General features: G+C 36.0%; 1 protein-coding gene and 1 non-coding gene across 3 annotated transcripts in view; both read left to right on the top strand.

Moving 5' to 3' along the window:
- JMJD1C (jumonji domain containing 1C) overlaps positions 1-21,470 on the top strand; it is a 424,199-nt gene that overhangs the window by 64,742 nt on the left and 337,987 nt on the right. Inside the window, exon 1 of one of the 2 annotated variants that reach the window (XM_037804073.1) lies at positions 12,963-13,613. The exons of the other annotated variant lie outside the window; for it this stretch is intronic. Coding sequence (XP_037660001.1) covers positions 13,446-13,613 — 168 coding nt within the window. The 5' untranslated portion in view covers positions 12,963-13,445. Of the gene's footprint in view, positions 1-12,962; positions 13,614-21,470 lie in introns of those variants that run through there. 2 annotated transcript variants of the gene reach the window in all.
- Positions 15,237-15,401, top strand: LOC119511031. Its single transcript, XR_005212120.1, has one exon. It is a non-coding gene; the product is annotated as a U1 spliceosomal RNA (small nuclear RNA).

The raw sequence follows: 21,470 nt of genomic DNA, 5'->3' as shown, positions 1-21,470 counted from the left end.
CTTGACCTCTGGAAGGGAGGGAGAGTGACTCAGCCATGCACATGGTCTGCTGTACCTATGTGACTTACTTCCAGTAAAATCCCTGGACTTCATGGCTCAGGTGAGCGTCCATGGTTGGCAATACTCCATACATGTTGTCACACATCATTATTGGGAGATGGCAAGCACTGTCTACAGGATTCCACTGTGAGAGCACAACTGGAATCTTGTGCCTGGTGTTCTCTAGTTCCTGCCATATGCCCCTCTTCCCTTTACTGATTTTAATGTGTGTCTTTTCTCTGTAATAAACCATGATTGTGCATGAAATGGCTTTTCTGAATTATGTGAGTCATCTGGTGAATCATTGAACCTGTGGGTGGTTTTGGGGACCTCTGAACTGCAGAGATGTATCGTTTGTTGTTGTTGTTGTTGCATGTATCAACAGTTATTTTTTATTGCTGAGTTAGCATTCCATTTATATGGATTACCACAGTTTGTCCACCTTGCCTTGAGGGACGTTTTTTTGGTTGTTCCCAGATTTTGGCAATTGTAAATAAAGCTGTAATAACCATTTGTGTAAGGGGTTTTCTGTGAACATTATTTTACTTGAGTAAATACCTAAAAGTGGAATTGCTAGGTTGTGTGTAAAGTGTATGTTTAACTTAGAGACTGCCCAACTGTTCTGCAAAGTGGCTTTCAATTTCATTAATTTTTGTTCTTTTCTTTATCATTTCCTGCCTTTTACTTGCTTTGGGTTTACTTTGTTCTTCTCTGTTTTCTTAAAATGGAAACTTATTGATAGTAGACCTGTCTTTTCAAAAATAAACATTTGGTCATGACTTTGCCTTTAAGCACTGCTTTGGTACATCCCACAAATTTGATATGTTGTGTTTTCATTCTCATTTTCTTTATAATTTCCTCTTTCATCATGTTTATGCTTTTAGAAGTGTTATTTAATTTCCAAATATTTGAGGATTTCTCATAAATCTTTTAAAATTGATACTTATTTTAATTCCATTTTGCTCAGATAGCATACTTTGTATGATTTCTGTTTTTATAAATTTGCCAATATTTGTTTCATGGCCCAGAATATAGTGTTCCTTGGTGAGTATTCCATATGTACTTGAAAAGAATGTACATTCTTTTGTTGTTGGTTAGAATGTTCTGTAATTGTCAGGTCAAGTTCATTGATAGTGCTTTCTGGATTTTTGGATTCTTATTCATTTTCACTGTCCTTGTTCTAAAAATTACTGAGCAACAAGTATTGATGTCTCCAAATATATTTGTGGATTTATCTGTTTCTGTTATTTCTATCAGTTTTGCTTTGTGTGTTTTGAAATTCTGTTGATTGGTACATATACAGTATTGTTAATGTCTTCTGGGTGAATTGATCCTTTTATCATTAAATTTATGTCCCTCTTTATCTCTTTTTCTAAAGTATACTTTGTAATTTGCCTTGTTCTGACATTTACTTTTTTTCTGATATTAATGTAGCCATTCCACCTTTTCTTTGATTTGTATTTGTGCAGCATTTTTCCCCTGCTTTCACTTTTAACTTTTCCATTGCTTCATGTCTTAATTGGATTTTTTTGTAGACAAAATATAGTTGGGCCTTGCTTCTTTATCCTGTCTGACAATCTCTTTTAATGTCTGTCTCACCTTTCATAATCAAAGTAATTATTTACATGCTTAGATTAAAATCTGCCATATTACTAGCTCTTTTCTGTTTGTTTCATCTATTCTTTGTATCTTTTTCCTACTTTTTTTTTTTTTTCCTTCTCTGAAGCTAATTGAGTGTATTTTATGATTCCATTTACCTCTATTGGCTTATTATTTATACTGTCTTTCATTTTTTTCTAAATGGGTGGCCTGGAATTTGTAATTCACATCTTTAATTACAATATACCTTTAAATAATGTTGAATTACTCTGTTAGTGTAAAAGCTTTAGAACTGTGTACTTCCAATTTCTTTCTCCTTTATTTTGTGATAATATTTTCATATATTTTGCATTTACCTGTGAACAGTCAATTATCTTTTTTAATGCATTTTTATTGAGATATAGTCACACACCATACCATCTATCCAAAGTGTACAGTAGCTGGCTCACAGTATCATCACATTGTTATGTGTTCATCACTGCCATCGATTTTAGAACATTTTCGTACTCCAAAAAAAAAAAACAGAGAGAGAGAAAACTGAGAACATCCCATGCCCTTTATCTCCCTCTTCATTGATCACTAGCATCGGTGTAGTACATTTGTTATTGTTGATGAAAGAGTATTAAGATATTACTGTTAACTGTAGTCCATACTTTGCAATAGATATACCGCCCCCCCATATACCTCTCTATTATTAATTCTTTGTAATAGTTTTGTACATTTGTTCTAGTTCATGGAAGGCATTTTTTATATTTATACTGTTAATCACAGTCATCATCTACTACAATATTAAGTGAGTTATACAGTCCTAAGTTTTAACCTCCGGCTTTCCTTCTGGTGGCATATAAGACTCTAGACTTCCCCTTTCAACCACATTCGTACACAATTCAGCACTGTTAATTATACTCACAGTAATGTAGTACCGTTACCTCTGTCCATTTCCACCTGTTTAAATTCAACCTAGTTAAAAATTCTATGCATCTTAAGCAACCACTCCCCATTCTCTAGCTTCATTCTATCTTCTGGTAACCTATATTCTAGATTCTATGTCTAGGAGTTTACATATTATAATTAGTTCATATTAGTGAGATCATACAATTTTTTTCCTTTTGTGTCTTAGTTCACTCAACTTAATGTCCTCAGGTTTCATCCATGTTGTCACAAGCTTCAGGACTTCATTCCTTCTTACTGCTGAATAATTAATATTCCATTATATGTATATACCACATTTTGTTTATCCATTCATTGGTTGATGGACACTTGGATTGTTTCTATCTTTGGCAGTTCTGAATAATGCTGCTTGAACATCAGTGTGCAATTGTCTGTTCACATCCCTGCTTTCAGTTCTTCTGAGTATATACCTAGTAGCGGGATTGCCAGATCATAGGGCAGCTCTAAACTTAGCTTTCTGAGGAACCAGTAGACCATCTTCCACAGCAGCTGTACCATTTTACATTCCCACCAGCAGTAAATAAGTGTTCCTATTTCTCCACATCTTCTCTAAATATTGTAGTTTCCTGTTTGTTTAATAGTGGCCATTCTGATAAGCGTGAAATGATATCTCATTCTGGTTTTGGTTTATATTTCCCTAATAGCTAGTGAAGCTGAGCATCATTTAATGTGATGTTTAGCCATTTGTATTTCTTCTCTGGAGAAATGTCTATTCATGTCTTTTGCCCACATTTTAATTCAGTTTTTTGTCTTTTTATTGTTGAGTTGTAGGATTTCTTTGTATAATCTAGATATCAACCCCTTATCAGATCTGTTTTCCAAATATTTTCTCCCGTTGAGTCAGCTGCGTTTTTACCCTTTTGATGAAGTCCTTTGAAGCAGAGACGTTTTTAATTTTAAAGAGGTCCCATTTATCTATTTTTTCTTTCGTTGCTTGCGCTTTGGATGTAAAGTCTAGGAAACTACCACCTATCATTAGATCTTGAAGATGTTTTCCTACATTTTCTTCTAGGAGTTTTATTTTACTCTCTCTTATTTAGGTCTTTGATCCATTTTGAGTTACTTTTTATGTAGGGAGTAAGATACAGGGGTCCTCTTTCAATCTTTTGGGTATAGACATAACAGTTCTCACAGCACCGTTTATTAAAGAGAGTGTTCTGTCCCAGTTCAGTGGACTTGGGAGCCTTATCAAAAATTAATTGACTGTAGATCTGAGGGTATATTTCTGAACTCTCAGTTAGATTCCATTGATCAATGTGTCTATGCCAGTTCCATGCTGTTTTGATCAGTTATCTTTTAGAGTGGTTAAAACATGAGAAAAAGAGGTCACTTTTATTTATCTTTATTTTAGCCCTCTCCAGAGATAGTTTTATATCATAGTCCTTCTGCCTGAAGAACTTCATTTTATATTTCTTTTAGTGCAGCTCTGCTGGTATTGAATTGTGTCATCCTTCCTTTGTTTGAAAAAGCGTTTATTTTGGGTATACACTTCTCAGTTCACAGGGTTTTCTTTCAGCAGTTTAAAGAGTTCATTCATTTTTTTTCTGTCATGACTATTTTCTGACAAAAAGTGTGCTATAGTTTTCATTTTTGTCCCTCTATATATAATGTATCCCCGCCCTCCCTTCTCCAGTGCCTTTGTGATTTTCTGTCTTTCTTTGGTTTTTAGAAATTTGAATATGAAGGTAATGTGGCTAGGCATTTTTGGATATTTACCCTATTTGGGCTGCTCTGAGTTTTTTGAATCTGTGATACGATATCTTTAAAAATGTTTTTGAAAAAAAATACTAATATTTAGTATTATCTCTAAATATTTTATTAGCTGTGTTCTTTCTTTATGAGATATATAGAAGTATATTTGAAGTATATTTGATCACTTAATATATTCCATGTGTTTAAGTGTTTTTTCCCACTCTTTTTACCCTATTTGAGTTTCAGTTTTGGTTATTTCTGATGACCTATCTTCAGTGTTATTGATTACTTCCTCATTTCTTCATATATGTTATTGCCTTCTTAATTTTACCATTTCAGTTTGACTCTTTGTAGTCTTTTTTTCTTGTATTTCTCATCTGTTCATACATGTATTTTGTATACATGTTCCATTAGAGCCTTTATCGTTATTCGTGACTTGATCGTTATATCATGAGAGATACTTCCAACGTTTGAGTTATCTCTGACTCTGCTTTTATTGATTGCCTTTTGGCAGTGATTTGTTTATTCTTGAGGTTTTACATGAATCTTAGAATTTTTGATTGAATGTGAGCAATCATTTGTAGGATAGTAGAGTATGAGGTAGATAGTATTTTTGCCCAGAAGAGGATATGACTTTTTCTGGTAGGCCATTAGCATGGGTCATTGAATCATTCTTGTCTGGAGTTGATCAGAGTTGGTGAGTTTTTGTAGCTCTGGTTATCTTCTGTGTTGTCAACTTTAAATTCTTCTGTCATCACCTTGTGATTAAGGCTGGGGCAGATTTTTTGGAAAGTTTTGTTTCACTGTTTTTAGTCCATCTTTACCTTTGTGCATTGCCTGTGTACCTGTGCTTCAGAAGGGGTCACTCTCTACTTTTTTGTCCCTTCCCTAGTAATAGAGTGCTTTTACTTATTACTGAAAGCTGGTTAGCTTCACGGTGGAGGGCATGGGGCCCTCTCTTTTGTTTTAGACCCATGCTAGTCTTAGGTAGGCTCTGTTTCCCCATGTTCTCAGTGATTCTGTTTCTCCCCCAGTAATAGATTTCTATGGTTTGGACCCAGGATGCTTTCCTGTCACTCTTCAGGGGTAGATACTGTCATCTAATTTTGAAGGAGTTTGTTCACAGGTGTTTTCACATCCAGGGTTAAAACTAATATCTTTGGGAGTCATCTTCTCAAGTATGTGAACTTTCTCAGAGCGAGTTAACATGTTTTCAATGTAATTAGATCTTCATGACTAAGTAATGACAGAATATTCAGTGGGAAAAATGATAAAGACCACAGGGAAGGATATTTCAGATTTTTGCAGGAAGTATGTCTTAAGTTGGAAAAAAAAAAAAAAATGAAGCACAAAACAAAATTTTAAAATGGTTTACGTAAGGTTTCCAGGCTTCATGAATGTACTCATCATAGAATTAAACCTTTGAGGGAGAATTAACATCCATGACTCTGGGCTGCCTCTTATTCACAAACAAGGTTGTCACAACATTGGGTGGGCACCAGTGATTAGTTATTGCCAAATCATGTAGATTCTTCTTAGTCTTTTAAAAATATCCCAGCAATATTAAACACTGATAAATTATTTTTATTAAAGATTATATTTATTTTTTCATTAGAAAATCATTTGGGAAAATAAATGAGCCACAGTCCCAGTGTCTTAACAGAACAACTATTGTTTTGGTGTATTTTCTTCCAATTTTTTTTTACTAAGTATGTTTTTACAGAGTTGTAATCATTCTGGACTTTTCTTCCCTTCTTTAAATTAACATTTTAAGTATTTTACATAGCATTTATAATCACTTACATAGATTTTATAATCATTTACTTAGCTTTTATAATCATTATTTTAATATAACTGTTATTTTAAATCACTGGATATTTTTCTTTGTGTTGATGTGGTATAAATTTACTTAACTGTGCCTTTTACTTGGCAGTTTTTAAATTATTTTGAAATAACATGCTTTTTCTATATTTCTGTAGCTTTCTTGCTTAGGATAATTTTCAGGGAGGGGAATTACTGAGCCAAAGGATATGATTTTTTTTTTTTTTTTTTGAAGAATGTGTGGATTTTATTGTATTAAAAGGATTTTTTATTTTGTTTTGTTTTGTTTTGTTTTAGGATTTGATTTTTTTTATGCGTATTGTTAGTAGAATAGATTGTTTTACAGAAGTGTTCTGCCAAATTTCCATTATGCCTAGGAGAGTATGTCTCTGCTTGTTTCACTGAGCCTTGTCAATACTTGGTGTTTGTCTGTTTTCATCTTTTTAGTTTGATAGAAAATATAATATCTGTTTTGTATTCCTTTTGTAATTAAGAAGGAATGCATTAATGAATTTACAAACTTTAATGTAAAGTTTTGAGTTATAAAACTACCAGCAGAAAACACAAGAAAATACCTCAAAGGGCATTTTCTAAACTTGACTTCAGGCTGAAACATAAAGATATGAGCATATTTGAGTATGAAAATGTAAAATTTGTAAATATAGAAAAATCATTAAGTGGGGTAAAGAAGCCTCTATGCAAATTAGATATAAAATTAAATGGAACAATTGATTTTAAGATAATTTTTGTAGTTATTTGGAAAAAGAATTTTTGCTATTGTAGATGAAGAAGTATATAAAAACAAACAAGGTTGAAGTTTTCAGATATGAAGATTATTTGAATTGTAGAGTATCACAAAAATTCCTCCATTTGAAGTTAGTTCTGAAAGGTTATTTTAATATGATCATGTTAAGGCCAAACTTGGAGAGCAGTGGAAAGAAGAAATCCTACAATGAAGTTTAAAAAGTGCGTTGTTTAATTGGGAATCCTTTGCTCTTTATGATTGGTATGTATATAGTAATAATTGATAGGTATATTTTCTTTGAGACCTTTGAGAAAGAACAAATCTTGAAGTCTTTTTGGCTAAAAACATTTGTTTTCCTAACCAAGATTACTTTTGTCAATCCTTTTTTAACATTTTTCAGGTTTAAACCTACAATGTGACAGAAGAGTATGCTTTACTACCTCCTGAATTACATAGAAACCTTAGAGGCAAACTTTTAGGAACTTTAAAGATTATTGCAGTTTATATACAGAGCCTAGAGGAGCGAAGTGGTTTGCCTGAAGCATATAGCTAGTTAATGGCAGAAGTGGAGAGCAGTATCTAGATTTCCTTGACTCCTGGTCTTTCATTACACCACATTCTGTGACTGCTAATTTCTAGTTTGCTACATTTGGTTTATACACCTTAAAATACCGATTTGTAAATGACTGTGGAATGGGGATTGATGCGAATTTTCCTTAGTGGTTGCAAATTTTGTGAAAAATGAAGATACTTAGCCCTCTTAGTATTTCTCGTTTCTATTTCATTTTAGGTACTATTAAAATGTACTCTGGCGTGGCAGAATGTTTGGGGAATGTTGATTTGAATTTTAAGTTTATAGTTGATGTCATTTTTGGGGGTCTGATTATTGTGTCAGTTTTGATTTTTAAAGAAAATCTGGTGGGCCTCCAAATACAGAGCTTCTGGAACAAGTGTTTGATATTGGGAGCCCTATTATATACATTCTGTTTAACTGAATAAATAGTCGCTCGTAGTGAAGCACATGTGGAGCTGGAAGACAGTGATTTCTTTTATACAGAGTAATTATTTTTATTACATAGTTGTATTTGCAGGATGTTATAAATCTCATTAATCATATGGCTTTTTCTGATTGTATTAAAGAAAGTAAAGACTAAAGATTCCTCATATTGCGTTGCTAGGTCTCGTTTTGTTTATAGTGTTCCCTTGAAGTCAGATGCGATTAATTTGATAAATGTGCTAGAGCTGCTTGTTCTTGATCATAAAGGCCCTTCATTATGTAGAATTTAACTTCATCTTTGGGTAAGAACGTCAATGGAGTATGGTTAGTAGACTGAGAGTTTGAGTCAGTATTATTTTGTAGCCTAGATTTTTCTTTGGATTTCCCTCATTTATAGCTTTAAATACTAGTTGAGAAGTTCTTGAACTGAGTGTACTTTCATGGAGATGAACTTAGCCACACTCAGAACTTTTGGTCTTATATTCCAACATGTCACAACAGCAAAGGGTTGGCAGACCAATAGTAATATGAGCCTTGAGGAGCCTAACCTATTCATTGGTAAAGGAGCTTATGTACAGTGGAAGATACAAGGTGCAATCTGTCACGCAGCAAATTTTTATAATAATTAATAGCTGGAGCATTTATGAGAGGGGCGATAGACAGGAAAAAAGTGCCGTGGGATACCCTGGGAAGACCCTTGCTATGTGTGCTCAAGGAAATCCTTTCATTTGTTTGTTTCTTGTAGATCTTTACTCAGCAGATGAGTAATTTTCCCGTGCTATATGCATTTTTTCTAAATCTGTATTTTTTATCTTGGAAAACCAAATTTAAAGTCCCCTTTTCAATAGAGAAGAGAAAGAATGTTGAAAAGAAGTAGTAGGTTCCTGTGCAGCCAGAATTTAAATTGTAAACTGGGTAACAAATGATGATGAATAGTACAGATTGCTTCTTTTTCCACTCCTTCCCTGTCTTCCTTCCTTCCTTCCTTTTAATGTACACTTACAGAATCCATTTTAGGTTTTTATTAAATCGGTAGTTTGGTAACGAATGAAATGAATGTTTTTCTTGTGAATTGTAACTTTTTCTCTGTAACTGTTCTTTAGAAATTATCTGTAGGAACAACCTTACTTTTCTGCAGAAGCTCAAGTTCTATGAAGGCTTATCATAGTACCTCCATGATGAAATGAGATAATGTATATAAGATATTTTGAAGGTGATAAATAACCCTGTAGGAAGAACACATTTGTGACTCATAATTTAGAGATTCTGATTTCCTCTTAGTTGGATTGGATTTAGAAAAAGGAAAATTTTTTTGTTCATTAATTCATTGAATAACATTTACTGAATATCTACTTTTGCAAGGCTTAGTAGATGCTTAGGGGCAGGGGGCAGGGTATAGTTATGAGCAAGATACAATGTCCCTGCCCTTATGAAGCTTGTATTCACTCTCTTAAGGGAGATATAAAGCAGTCAATTACACAGTAAATGATTTAGGTACAGTTGTAGTAAGTACTAAGACAAATAGAGAATGCTGTGAAAATCCATAATTGACACAGTCTGGGAATTGGGGATGGCTTCCTTGAGGAAGTGACATTAGAGTTACTTTATCGTTATCATAAATGTGAGGAATTCAGTTTAAATAAATGTTTAGGGAAATATCTAAATAGAAATTATTCAAGGTTTAAGAATAAACATAACATAAATTTATATTCCATTCTATTCTTGGTCTTCCATTTGCTTAATTCATTTAAAACTTTTGGCTTTGTTTATTTTAATATTGGCAGCCAGTTCCTACATGTACTGGTGCAGAAGGTGTAAGACTTCATAAACTCATTTCACTCTTCACATTTGACAGTAAAAGCCTCCAAGTTAAAATAGACTTGAAAATTATTTGTTAAAATACATTACACTTTATTGTTTATGCCATTTTATTGAAACTTCTTTCAATAAACAAAGCAAAACATTTCTATTATCTATCTTTCCAGATAGACTCTGAGCTTCTCAAAAACAAAGGCCTTAGCTCCAGAACCTTGCAGGGTGTGAGACACATAGTAAGTGCTAAATAAATACTGAACAAGTCAGTTATGAATAATCTGTTTTAATGTGGCAGAAACAACTTGGTGACTGATGTTTGTGTTTTTTGTAAGCAACTTTTTAAGCACAGTGAATGGTTAAAAGCAGGAGCCTTTGAGATCACAAAGCCTGATTTTGAATCCCAGTTCCTTAATGTAATACCTGTGTATTCTTAGGAAAGTAACTACATTTCTCTAAATCTCATTTTCCACATCTATAAAATAAACTGAAATTATGTGTCAAGTACTTAGCACAGTGTCTAACACATAGGAAGCATTCCAAAAATGGTGGCTAATATTATTACAAGAGATTGTACCAAACTTTTTTTTTTATCTCTTTGGGTTTTATCTGTGAAGTTTAAAGTAGGTAACTATAGTGGCACACAATACTGGTATGTATGAGAGCACGTAGATTATTGGCCCTTCCCATAATTACCCCAAGTCAGAAAGTGAAGAACTTTTAACTAGTAGACGATTTCTTTATTGAAATTAAATTTCAGGAATTACTACTAATCAGTGATAATTAAGTGGATAATTATGGTACTTACTGGTAAAGTGAGTACATTTCCTTCCTTCTTAAGAAAGTTTTTAAATAAATCAGTCTTTATGAATGAATTTTTGTGGACCTTATAAACCAAATAATCTCCCAGTATTCCTTTTAAGTAGATTAAGATATTTGATGTATGAGATTTACTTGAATTGGTATGTGAGTATAAAATTATTTAGTTGACATGTTACATTTAAGGATTGAAAGAGTAGAAGATCTAGTCTGTAGTTCTAAATTTTCAGCTTCTGTAAGTGAATTTAGTCATTTCAAATACTTCTCACTCTCTTTTCCTGTATAGTGAAAAGATACTATCATCCTTCTCTTTCTCTTTGCTTTACGTTAATTAATACTGGCATTTTCTGAAGATCTTTATGAAAGCAAAGAATGTTAAGAAAACTCATTGATTAAACAAACACATATTCAGAGGCTTAAAATGTCTTTTAATTCTTGTTATTTATAAAGTAGGATTTGCTGGCAAAAATAAAATATTATAAATACCCCCTAAAACAAAGCAAAGCAAAAAAACAAAACAAACAAACAAAAAATAACCTTTAAAGCCTTTTTATTCTTCATTTAAAAAAAAAAAATGCACCTCAAGTTTCTCCAAAAGCAAAATATGCACAATTTTTTTTTTTTCTAGTAAACCCTAGGTGCTGGCTGTGGTTAAGAGATTTATGGAAAATGATTTTGGAATATGGTTCTAGGAATATAAGATTGATTAAAATTATGATGGGACTATATGGCCTTCTGAAAAATTTTATTTCTACACATGAAATGTAATTGATTTGGTGAATTTACAAGCTTTTCAGTAGTTACATTTAAAAGTACCAAATTCAGCACATAGTGGGGGTTCCTAGGGGCCCATTTAGACATTTTGCCTATAAGTTTAATAACAGCTGCCAGTTGAATGTAAGGCAACCCAACAACCTATACTCTTGAGAGTATTAGTGAATGAGATTTACATAAGAACAACATTAAATTTGCATTTCTTTTCTCAATTTTTTTTACTTTATTTGTATTTCTTATTTGTTCCTAGAATGCCACTGAGAAATAGGAAGCAGGCAGTCATTTTAGCAGTTGTGTCATGCCCTAGGTCACAGTGCATTCACTGATGATTTGATGTTTGACTGTGGATCTCCTGACTCTTGTTTTTTCTCTTTACATATGTTGGGCTGTTTTCATCAGATTACTTTACTGGCCCCTTAATCTTAGTCTGTAATTCTCAAGATGATTTGCAAAGAATATTATACAGTATGTACTGAAAGAGTTAATTTCTAAATAAAATTGTCGAAGTAAAATTAGATTTTTCTCTCAACTTGTTAATATACATTTCTGAACACTAGTTTTCCTTTATGTACTTATTGCAATTCTACATTTGCTCTTTAGATTAGCAAAATTAGATATTGATGGTTAAAATCTGTCTTGTCTGTAACTTTGGTTTCTAACCTATTAGTGGCCATGGTTTTCCACTTCAAACAACTCAGCTAGGGGTGTTCTAGAGAAAGCAGATATGAAAGCTTCATGTTTATTTTAAACATTCAGATTACTGGTGTAAACTCCTTTAAAAAGATAACCTCTTTTTTTAAGAGTAGAGTTTTAATCTGTAAGTAACTGACATTTAGAATAAATTTTTATTGGGCTAGAAGGAATTTTGGAGTTGATTATAACCACCAGGGCCACTGAAAAACCACAGCGGGGATTTTAAAAACTAGTTTTCAGAAATACTATAAAATATGCCTGAAATTGAACTGCTCACTTACACCTATAATGAGGTTTGATTTAGGGATCAAAGCAAGAGTAATTGTTCCAAGTTGGAGATCTGTGTGTGTATGGTGATAAAGTCCTGCTGTGATTGGACAGAACGTAAACATAACTTATTTTTCGAACTGTGATTGGCTAAAATCCTTTTATTTTCATATAACTGAATTTGGAACATTTCCCTGTTTTTATTATCTGACCACTGAGTTTGAGGTGTGTACGAAAAGTGCTCACAAAGGCACAGAGATAGTTTGTGAATATTAAAGTCGACAAAAGCCTGTTACGGAGCATTTGGCCATTCGTAAAACCAAGCAGTAGCAAGGTGTAAATCTCTGAATAGCTCAAACATGTATTAGTATTTGTAGTTGTAAATAGGGAGAATGAAAGAATGACAGCGTTTTCTTTTTATTTTAAGTCGTGGACTTTTGTTCTGCAGTGACTGAGTTCTCTGGGCTTTTTTTTTCAATAGAAAGTGTTGCACTGCTTTGCTGCTGGGACGACAGGACTGTTAACTCAGGTTAACTCAGACGGCACCGTGCATTCAGAGAAACATCGCTCTGAAGATGTAGCGTTTAATCTTGAATTTATTTTGTGATCCACGTTGGAGCCAGCACACTTACTTTTGCCTCAACCCCCTCCTCTGAGGGAGCGACAAAGAGAGACGCGCTCCCAACTCTCTTAATAGCGTTGCTGAAGGCGAGCATCCCCTTAACCCTGCGCCACTCTTCTACCCTTAGTTTTCGAGCTGCCGGGCAAATCCGGCTGCTCGGGCTACCGCGTCTGGCACTACTTTCCGTCTGCGGTGGTTCGGCCGACCCTCTCCCGCGGCTCCTTTCCGCGGCTCCCTCCCCCGACCCGCGCGGGCGGAAGGAGACTCGCGGTGCCTTTGCGGATGAACTAGTAGATGGGAGGCGGAGTAGTACTCGCCGCAGCGTTGTGGTGGCAGCGGTCGAGGTTGCCTTGGGGCCTTGACGGTGGTGTGAATGAATGTTTCTGTTAGCTTTTTTGTTGTTCTGGAACTGAGAGGCAGCGAGTCTGGGAATCCAGGCTAGTGTCGGAGACCCCGAGTGACCGAGAACTGTCCTCCGGCGTAGACGGGCAGAGCGTCTGCTGTGCCCTCGCAGTCTCCCGGTCTCCTCTCCTCAGCATGGGTGGCCGGTAGGAGCTGGGTTTCGCCGGTTTTCTCACAGCGGCAGAGGCGGTGGCCACTTCGGTAGCAACGGTATGGCGGTGGAAACGCGGCCGGAGCTCGTGGGGAAGCGGTTCCTGTGCTTGGCAGTAGGTGAAGAGGCGCGGCCGGAGCGCGGGGAGAGCGGACGCTGCCGGCTGGGCTGGCGAGCGGGGGTCATCCGAGCCGTGTCACATAGGGACAGTCACAGTCCAGACTTGGCGGTAAGAGCGGGCTCCCCCCTTTTCCTTGCCAGCGCCCGCACACCGGTCTCTCACCTCTACCTTGTAGGGTTGCGTCTGGCATCTTGCTCAGCCGGGCTAACCGGCGGTCACACTCCCTCTTTCGAGGGATGGCCCTTGTCGTCACCTCCTCTTGAGTGGCTTTCCAGGCAGGAGAAACGGTGACCGGGCGGGATTCCCGGAGCCTTTGCAGCGCACCCTCGCCCCAGCCGCTCGGCTTCTGTCAGGCGGAGGTTGGCCGCGGCTGCCCCTGCAGTTCTCCCGGAGAGGCGGGGCTGCAATCCCGGGGCCGCTCGTGGCAATAGGTGGCCAGCTTCACTAGCACATCTGTGCTTTCAAAAGTATTAATAAAAGTGCAGGGGTTTGAGACCTAAAACTTATCCTGGATGGTTGCTGAATGGGAGGGACGAAAGGAAAGAGATCTCTGCTTTTCCGGTCATCCCTGAGATGTCTCTTTGGGTGAAGCCGAGGCAGCGGCTGCCGTGATGCCCGGATTCATCCTCTTTCGACTTTTTTGTTGTTGTTGTTAGAAATGGATAGTGTGTTAGAATCAGGGTGTTCCTGGATTTTAAACGGCTTTAAAGGAAGCAAGCAATATTGTGGATTAGAATATTAATTGCCCTGCAGAAATGTAAAGAGGTGACTTTCTTTGCTTTCTTTTTTTTAAATTTGTGACACTGCCAGTGTTTTCCTCCAATAGTGTAGGACGATGTATGATTTCGAGATGAGATAAGTTCTGTTGTATTTCTGGCACATTCTCATTGAGGGACAGAATGGAGGTAAGGGAGTAGACAAGACATTGACCATGGTTCTCAAGGTTGACTTATGAGTACATACTCCATGCAATTTATTCCTGTTGCCTGGGGCGTTTAGTTATTCACGGAAAATGTCAGACTTGGTTATATTATGCAGGCTTACAATTCCAAATCCATTTTTAATATCTATCTGTACATGTACATACCTATTTTAGTACTTTGTTGGAGTTTCTGAATATGTGTAAAACCCTGTTTTCATGATAATAGTTAATGATGTGGTTTCAGTGAGGCATGTGTTACTGTTTGTTGATCTTGTAAAATAGGTTTGTTTTGCTAATAGCTTTTTCTCAGGAAATAAGAATAGAGGAAATTTTTAAAAAGTTTAAAGGTTGGTTTTTCTTGTTCCAAAGAAGAAAACGAGAATCTTTCTTAAATATGTCTGAACTTACTGATTTTAGAAGTTTGTAGCAATTCAATTCAGTTCATAACCGTTATAGTTTGTGTAAAAGATTTGTACTGAATTTAGTTGTCCTTTTATTCTGCTCTGAATTCTCGTGGCTTTTATGTAGAAACTAGTTAGATTGTGGTTTGGGATTTTAAAAATTAAAATAAACATGGATTGATATTTTGTGTTTTCCACAGCATTTTGTTTTGGTAGGCAAGTGAAAATTAGGAAATATAGTTTTAAATTGTGAATATTGTTTGGTATCAATCAAGTCACCAAATTTAAATATACGGAAGACATAATTATTTCTGTGAAGAGAAGTTTAAGCAATATAAAGAGGGGATTTACATATATTGTGTTTGTAAAAGCAAGATACTAAACTAGGTATTTAAAATTAAATGAAAAATACTTAACCTGGCAGGGGAGATACGAAGATCATGAAGGTGGTTTTCCCAGAGCAAGGCTTATCCATTGCATTCCGGATGTGCTGACCCCTGTGATTTCCCCAAATGTGAGAAAGTCAACTGCATAATTTGTGGTAGTGGGGGACTGTGTTCACTCTCTCCCCTAAAAAAAAAAAAAAAAAAAAAAAAAAAAAATTAAATGAAAAATAATTATCTGGTTAGTGGAGATTGACTGGAAACAGCAGGAAGGGATTTTCTCAGGTAATGAAAATATTTTGCATCTTGGGTTTTGGTTGCAAGGGTATATGCATTTGTCAAAACTCAGTGAATTGTACACTTAGTATCTGTGCATTTCACTTTATGCAAATTTTACCTCAATTTTAAGAAGAAAAACTATGTTTTGAACCATAAGTATGTGAACCTTGGACAGTTCCATGATCTAGCAGTCTTTATTTTAAAAAGGAATGTTATTACTTACAGTGTAATCTCAGTTTTTGTTTTTTTTTAGCATAGAACCTATAATTTAAAAGTAAAATCCAAATTTTCTTATGTCTTATTTCTTAAATTAAAAGAAACTTGGAACAATTTATCATCAACATACCATAATCCCCCTTTAGACTTTTCTTACTGCAGAGTTAATTTTAAAGAATTTGTCAATTGTATGAAAAATGCTGGCAAATAGGCTGTTTTTTTAAGTTACAAGTATGTATAATTTAATATTAAATTTATTAGAAACCATGATTTTATTGTATGTGTGGCTGATGATTTGGAAGATAACTATCAAAACTTGAAATAAGTTTAGGTAATACTGCATCTCATGTTTATCAGTTATTGCTGTTGTATTTGGACTTATGTTTGAGAAATTGCCATGTACATTAGTTTCTTATCCCTTGTAACTAATTATCACAAACTTGTTGGCTTAAGCAATACAAATACATTATCTTAAAATGCTGGAGGTCACAAGTCCAACACAGGTCTCACTGGGCTAAAATGTTTTCTGTGGTTTAAGGGATAATCTATTTTCCTGTCTCTTTAGCTTCTAGAGGCCACCCACATTGCTTGGCCCTTGGCCTCTTTCCTCCATCTTTAAAACCCATCATCTCTCTGACCATTCTTGCATAATCACATCCCCCTCTTACACTCTCATTCTGCCTCCCTCTTCTACTTTCTAAGTGCCTTTATGGTTATTATGGGCCCACCCAGATAATGCAAGATAATCTCCCTAATTGCATCTGCTACCTTTGTCGAGTAATATGATATATTCACAGGTTCTGGGGATTAGGAGGAGGAGGTCTTTTGGGTGGTATTATTCTGCCTGCTACCCCATGGTAGCAAAAATAATCTTGTAAAATATGAACATATATAATTGGATAAAAAAAGTTAAGACCTAAATTAAATTTTTTTTCATGCTAGAACTTTTAGTGTTACCATTATCTGATACCTTAAGTAAATGAGTTTAATTGGTAGAATATTTAAAAAAATTTTATTGTGGTAACATATTATTCTGGTTTGCTAGAGCTGCTATTGTGCAAAATACCAAAAATGGATTGGCTTTTATAAAGGGAATTTATTAGGTTAAAAATTTGCCATAAAAGTGTCCATTTTAAGACATCAACAAGAGGATACCTTCACTGAAGAATGGTCGATGGCATCCGGAGCATCTCTGTTAGCTGGGAAGGCACGCAGCTGGCGTCTGCTTGTCCTTTGCTCCAGGATATGTTTCATGATGGCTTTCTCCAAAATGTCTCTGGGCATCTATCTTTGCTCCTGTCTCTCAGCTCCTGTGCGTCCTTGCTTCTTTCTCCCAGGCTGTTTCTCTCTAAGCATCTGGTGGTCCTCTCGTAGCTTCTCTTGGGCAACCTCTGGCTTCATCTCTTAGGTTAGCGTCTCTAAACGTCTTTCTGTCTGCATCTCCAAGCATCTCCAGGCTTCAGCGTCAGCACCTGTGTCGGCTTCTGAGCTCTCTTAAGTACTCCAGTGAACCAGTCAAGACCCACCTTGAATGGGCAGGTCCACACCTCTGAATAACCCAACCAAAGGTTCCACTCTAATCAACAAACTAATAAGTCTGCCCCCACAAGATTGCATTAAAGAACATGGCTTTTCTGGGGGAGATAATATATCCAAACTGGCACACATATATACCACAAAATTTCCCATTTTAACCATTTTTTAAGTGTACAGTTGGGTGGTGTTAATTACATAAACAATGTTGTGCTATAAATTGATGGAGTTTTTATTAAACTATATTTGGATACTTTGAATATTTTGTTGGTGATATTTAAAAATGGCATGATAACTTTCTGGGTTATCTATATTGGAATAATTTTCATCTACATAAGACTGCATCTGAACCCTTTTTATGAAGCTGACAGATTTGTTGAAGAAGTTGAAATGCATGAATTGTGAGCCCTTTACACGTTTAGTTCTTTTAGTTAGCCCCATTTACTTAGGAGTGTTCTAGTGTTCTTGTCTTAGCATACATATTGAACGTTATTGCTGCTCTGTTGTTTCAGGAAGAGTATGGCAGTTGAGAGGTACTGTCCCATAATATTCATCCTTGAATAATTCTGTCATGCTAATTAAAAAGCAAATTTATTCTCTGCTTCTTGTTTTACTTCCTCTTCCACAACCTGATGTCAGCCAGCAAGCAAGCAGTTATCTACCCACCCATCCATCCACCCACTTACCCACCCGTCTACCCAACCAGCCACCTTTCCTCCCCCTTTCTCCATCCTTCCCTTGACTTTGATGCTTAGAGTAATTGGATCCCTTTTTTTCAAGCCAGCTCTTACAAAGCATGAGTATTTAAGAAAATGTGCTTGTTTTTTTTTTGTTTGTTTTTGGTTTTTTTTTTCCTTAGCACACAAAAGGAACAAAAAAATCTGTTTCAAAGACTGAACATGCAACATGCAACTTTGCTTGTGTTTTGGGGAATTTTCTGGTGATCACTTAGAGAGTAATAGCTAACCTTAGAACACATATTTTGAACAGTTCTAAACTGTGTACCTACAGATGACAAGTTACTTTGCAGAACTTAGGTGTCCTAAGTATAAAGTACTCATGTTTAGGAAATTTAAAGTGATTTATGATTGTTTGTCAATTAGTGCGGGTTGCTGGTGCTGAGTTCCAACTTGGCGGGCTGGGGCCAGGGAACCTGGTCAGCCCCTGGGGAGGCGATGGGCATGGACAGTAGCGCCCTCCACAGCCCCCCCTCAGGGAACCTGGCCAGCCCCTGGGGAGGGTAGTGGGCATGGGCAGTAATACCCTCCACAGCCCCCCGGGCCTGAGAAAGTGGAGCCGGCTACAGGCCCCACCTCCCTCACCCAAAATACAACCGTTAGAGGAAGCTTGCCAGAGAAAACCGCCCCCTTTATCTTGCCCGCACACTCCCCGTTGCCAGAGCAACTCCCGCCACCGCCAGTGCGCATACACCGTTGCCAGAGCAACTCCCGCCCCTTTTTTAAACAACCTCCGCGCCTTCTCAGAACCAATCCTAGCCTTTATCCCCTCAGCATTGCCATGTAAGGACCCCACACCCCTAACACCGACCCCGCCCTCTATGCCACCCTATATAACTTGTGCTCACCCCTAAATAAAGGCTTTTTTCTACTACCCTGAAAAGAGAGTGTCTCGCGTCCCTCTCTCGCCGCCCTCCACACCTTGCACGCCTCCGCCGGGGACTCGGCCAAGTCCTCCGCCTCTCCTTCGCCTCCGGGAAGAGCTGCCGCCGGTACCCCTCAAGCAACGCTGAGCGCAGAGGGTTCCGTGGCTGCCCGCCCCTAGCTGCGACCGCAAATTAGGAGGTCTTTCATTTCAGTTTTCAATGATATACATTTCTCCTCAGCTCTTGGCTCATATAAGTTCCCTGTTGAGTTGGTAGCACTTGATTCCTGTCTAATTTTTTTAAATAAAGTTCTTCAATTCAGTTTGAAATTTCTCTCATAGTTTTGCAGTATTAATAATGCTAATTTCTGGTCTCTTCACAAATTGTTAAGGAGTAAATGAATGAGTGATTTTTACTTCACTGATCAGTATGACATTGGTAAGATAACCATAGGGAAAATTGATTTGTCTCGTAGATAGAAAGTCTTTTATGTCTAATCTGAGTATATAGACTGTTTTGTCCTTTCTTGAATTTGTTGTTGGTACTGAAGACTTAGGTGTGAGAAACTGAGTATGTAAACTGCAGCTGTAGTGGTACATACCTTGTGCAGTTGTAACCACTAGCTGGTTTTAAAGGAAGGTAATCACATGGTAAATGGAGTGAACTGTATGTTTCTGTGCAAAATTAAATATAGCTATTGTCATTTGTTTTGACCCATCATGCATACATTCTGGCACCTATTTTGGTTCTACTAATTTAAAATAAAGAATTTTTTCATTCATCAGGGTAATTGGTCTAAGGAATTTTTGCGTTGAGAAACTGGGTCTTACCTTCTTCATATGGAAATAGCACATTTGAAAGAGAAAATGGCCCCTAGATATTTCAGTGTAATTGAAAGCAGATAGACTATTTTCTTCTGTTTATAGATTTAATATTTTAATTTTTTTGAAATTTCAATTTATGTACAAAAAATATCTTCAACTCTCAAACTTGCTCATTTTCTTTACCCTTCACAATGTTAGTATAGTGCCTACGATATTCTTGGGTGTTCAGTAAATATTTATTGCATGGCAAATAAGTGAATGAATAGATCATAAATGACTTGAATGTTTTAATCCATACCAACCATCTCAATTTTTCATCTGTGTCATTGTGTACCTTAATGGTTGCCTATCCAATATCCAGTCTATCCTTTATCCATTGTACGGTCTGAGTAAAAGGTGGACTATGATTTTTCCTACTTGAACTCTTGTAGCTACATTGATGGGTGCAGGCCCTGAATAGATCCAATCAGAATGGATCCAAAGAGTTGTGTGGGTGTGAGGTCACCCACTACAACCATTTTTCTACTTTTAGGTAAACTACTTTGAGTACAGAGCTGACATGAAGAGGCTAATAGAGCTGAAAGGACAGCAGAAAAAAATGTGACTGATCAGTATTTTTCTAAAGCCTACATGCTATTGTCAGAGTTTTCTTTTATTGTAGTCAGTGAGTTTATTTTATGTTTAAGGCTGTTTTGGATGGTTTTTCTTTCCCTTGCAACCAAAGTCATTGTAACCGATACACATGGCAGCATTTCATTCCATGTTTTCTTGTGATGGTCTTTAATTGTTTGTTACTTACTTGATATTAAGGTACTAGAATTCTGTCACTGATTTTTTTAATAACTTCATTGATGATTTTTGAGAAGGGTTACATGTTCTGCTTTAACGTGTCCAGGTGTATTGCAAAGTTTTAAAAAATTAAAACAATTTATTTGAATGTATATAAAGTATACATTAATATAGGTCTGCTATTCCTTACCAGCAATTCTGAAATTCATATACCTGTAGCAACTAAATGTCTTTTAATTATTTGGAAACAAAACCTTATTGACTCATTTCTTAGTAAAACCTGATGGGACTTGATGTTTTTATGTTTTATAAAAGAGCTATTAATGTGTTTAGAGTGCTTTACTAGACCCTGCAGGATTCTGTATAACATGCGCTATAATACCATAATAAATTGGCATATGTAAGTTTACACAATTCAACAAATTTTGAACTCCAAAATATATCCAGTTGCAGTGGTGTTTTGGATGAGAGATTATTATTTAAATACTGATGTTTTTAATGGTGGAGAGTTAGTGGTAGCAAATGTTGCTAATTTGGTTTAAAGATTTTATAGTAATCAAATTTCTGCCTAATGTTGAGATAAAGTTTTTTCCAATGTCAATTTTAGCAGATGTGTGGTATTTAATATAAAATTCTTTGTAATCTAACAAAAATCTTCAAGGCTTACGTAACCTATCCTTTGTTTGCAGATTGTTGCTTACTAAATTGTTATTGTTGCAGTATTCTCCAATATTGTTTAATTGGATGGAATCTTTTCATAAGAAATTTATAATTTATATTCTAGGTTTTTAGAAAATTATTCTAGCAATCTAATTGTTTCTAGAATAAAATGAAACTGTCTTTTGGGGTTTATTGGCAATAGATTCCTTTGGAATTAATAAAAACTTTGAAGTACATATTTTTTAGTAGATTGTAACTTTAAGATATAATTCCTTCATATTAATTCAAGCCAGTCCAACAGAAGTATATTTCAGGAGATGGAAGAAGATGGCGGCATAGAGAGGAGTGGAAGCCA

This window comes from Choloepus didactylus, chromosome 15 (assembly GCF_015220235.1).
Source record: "Choloepus didactylus isolate mChoDid1 chromosome 15, mChoDid1.pri, whole genome shotgun sequence".
NCBI classification, from domain to species: Eukaryota; Metazoa; Chordata; class Mammalia; order Pilosa; family Megalonychidae; genus Choloepus; species Choloepus didactylus.
The sequence above is the reverse complement of the archived record's forward strand: the minus strand, read 5'-3'. Positions and strand labels throughout refer to the sequence as shown.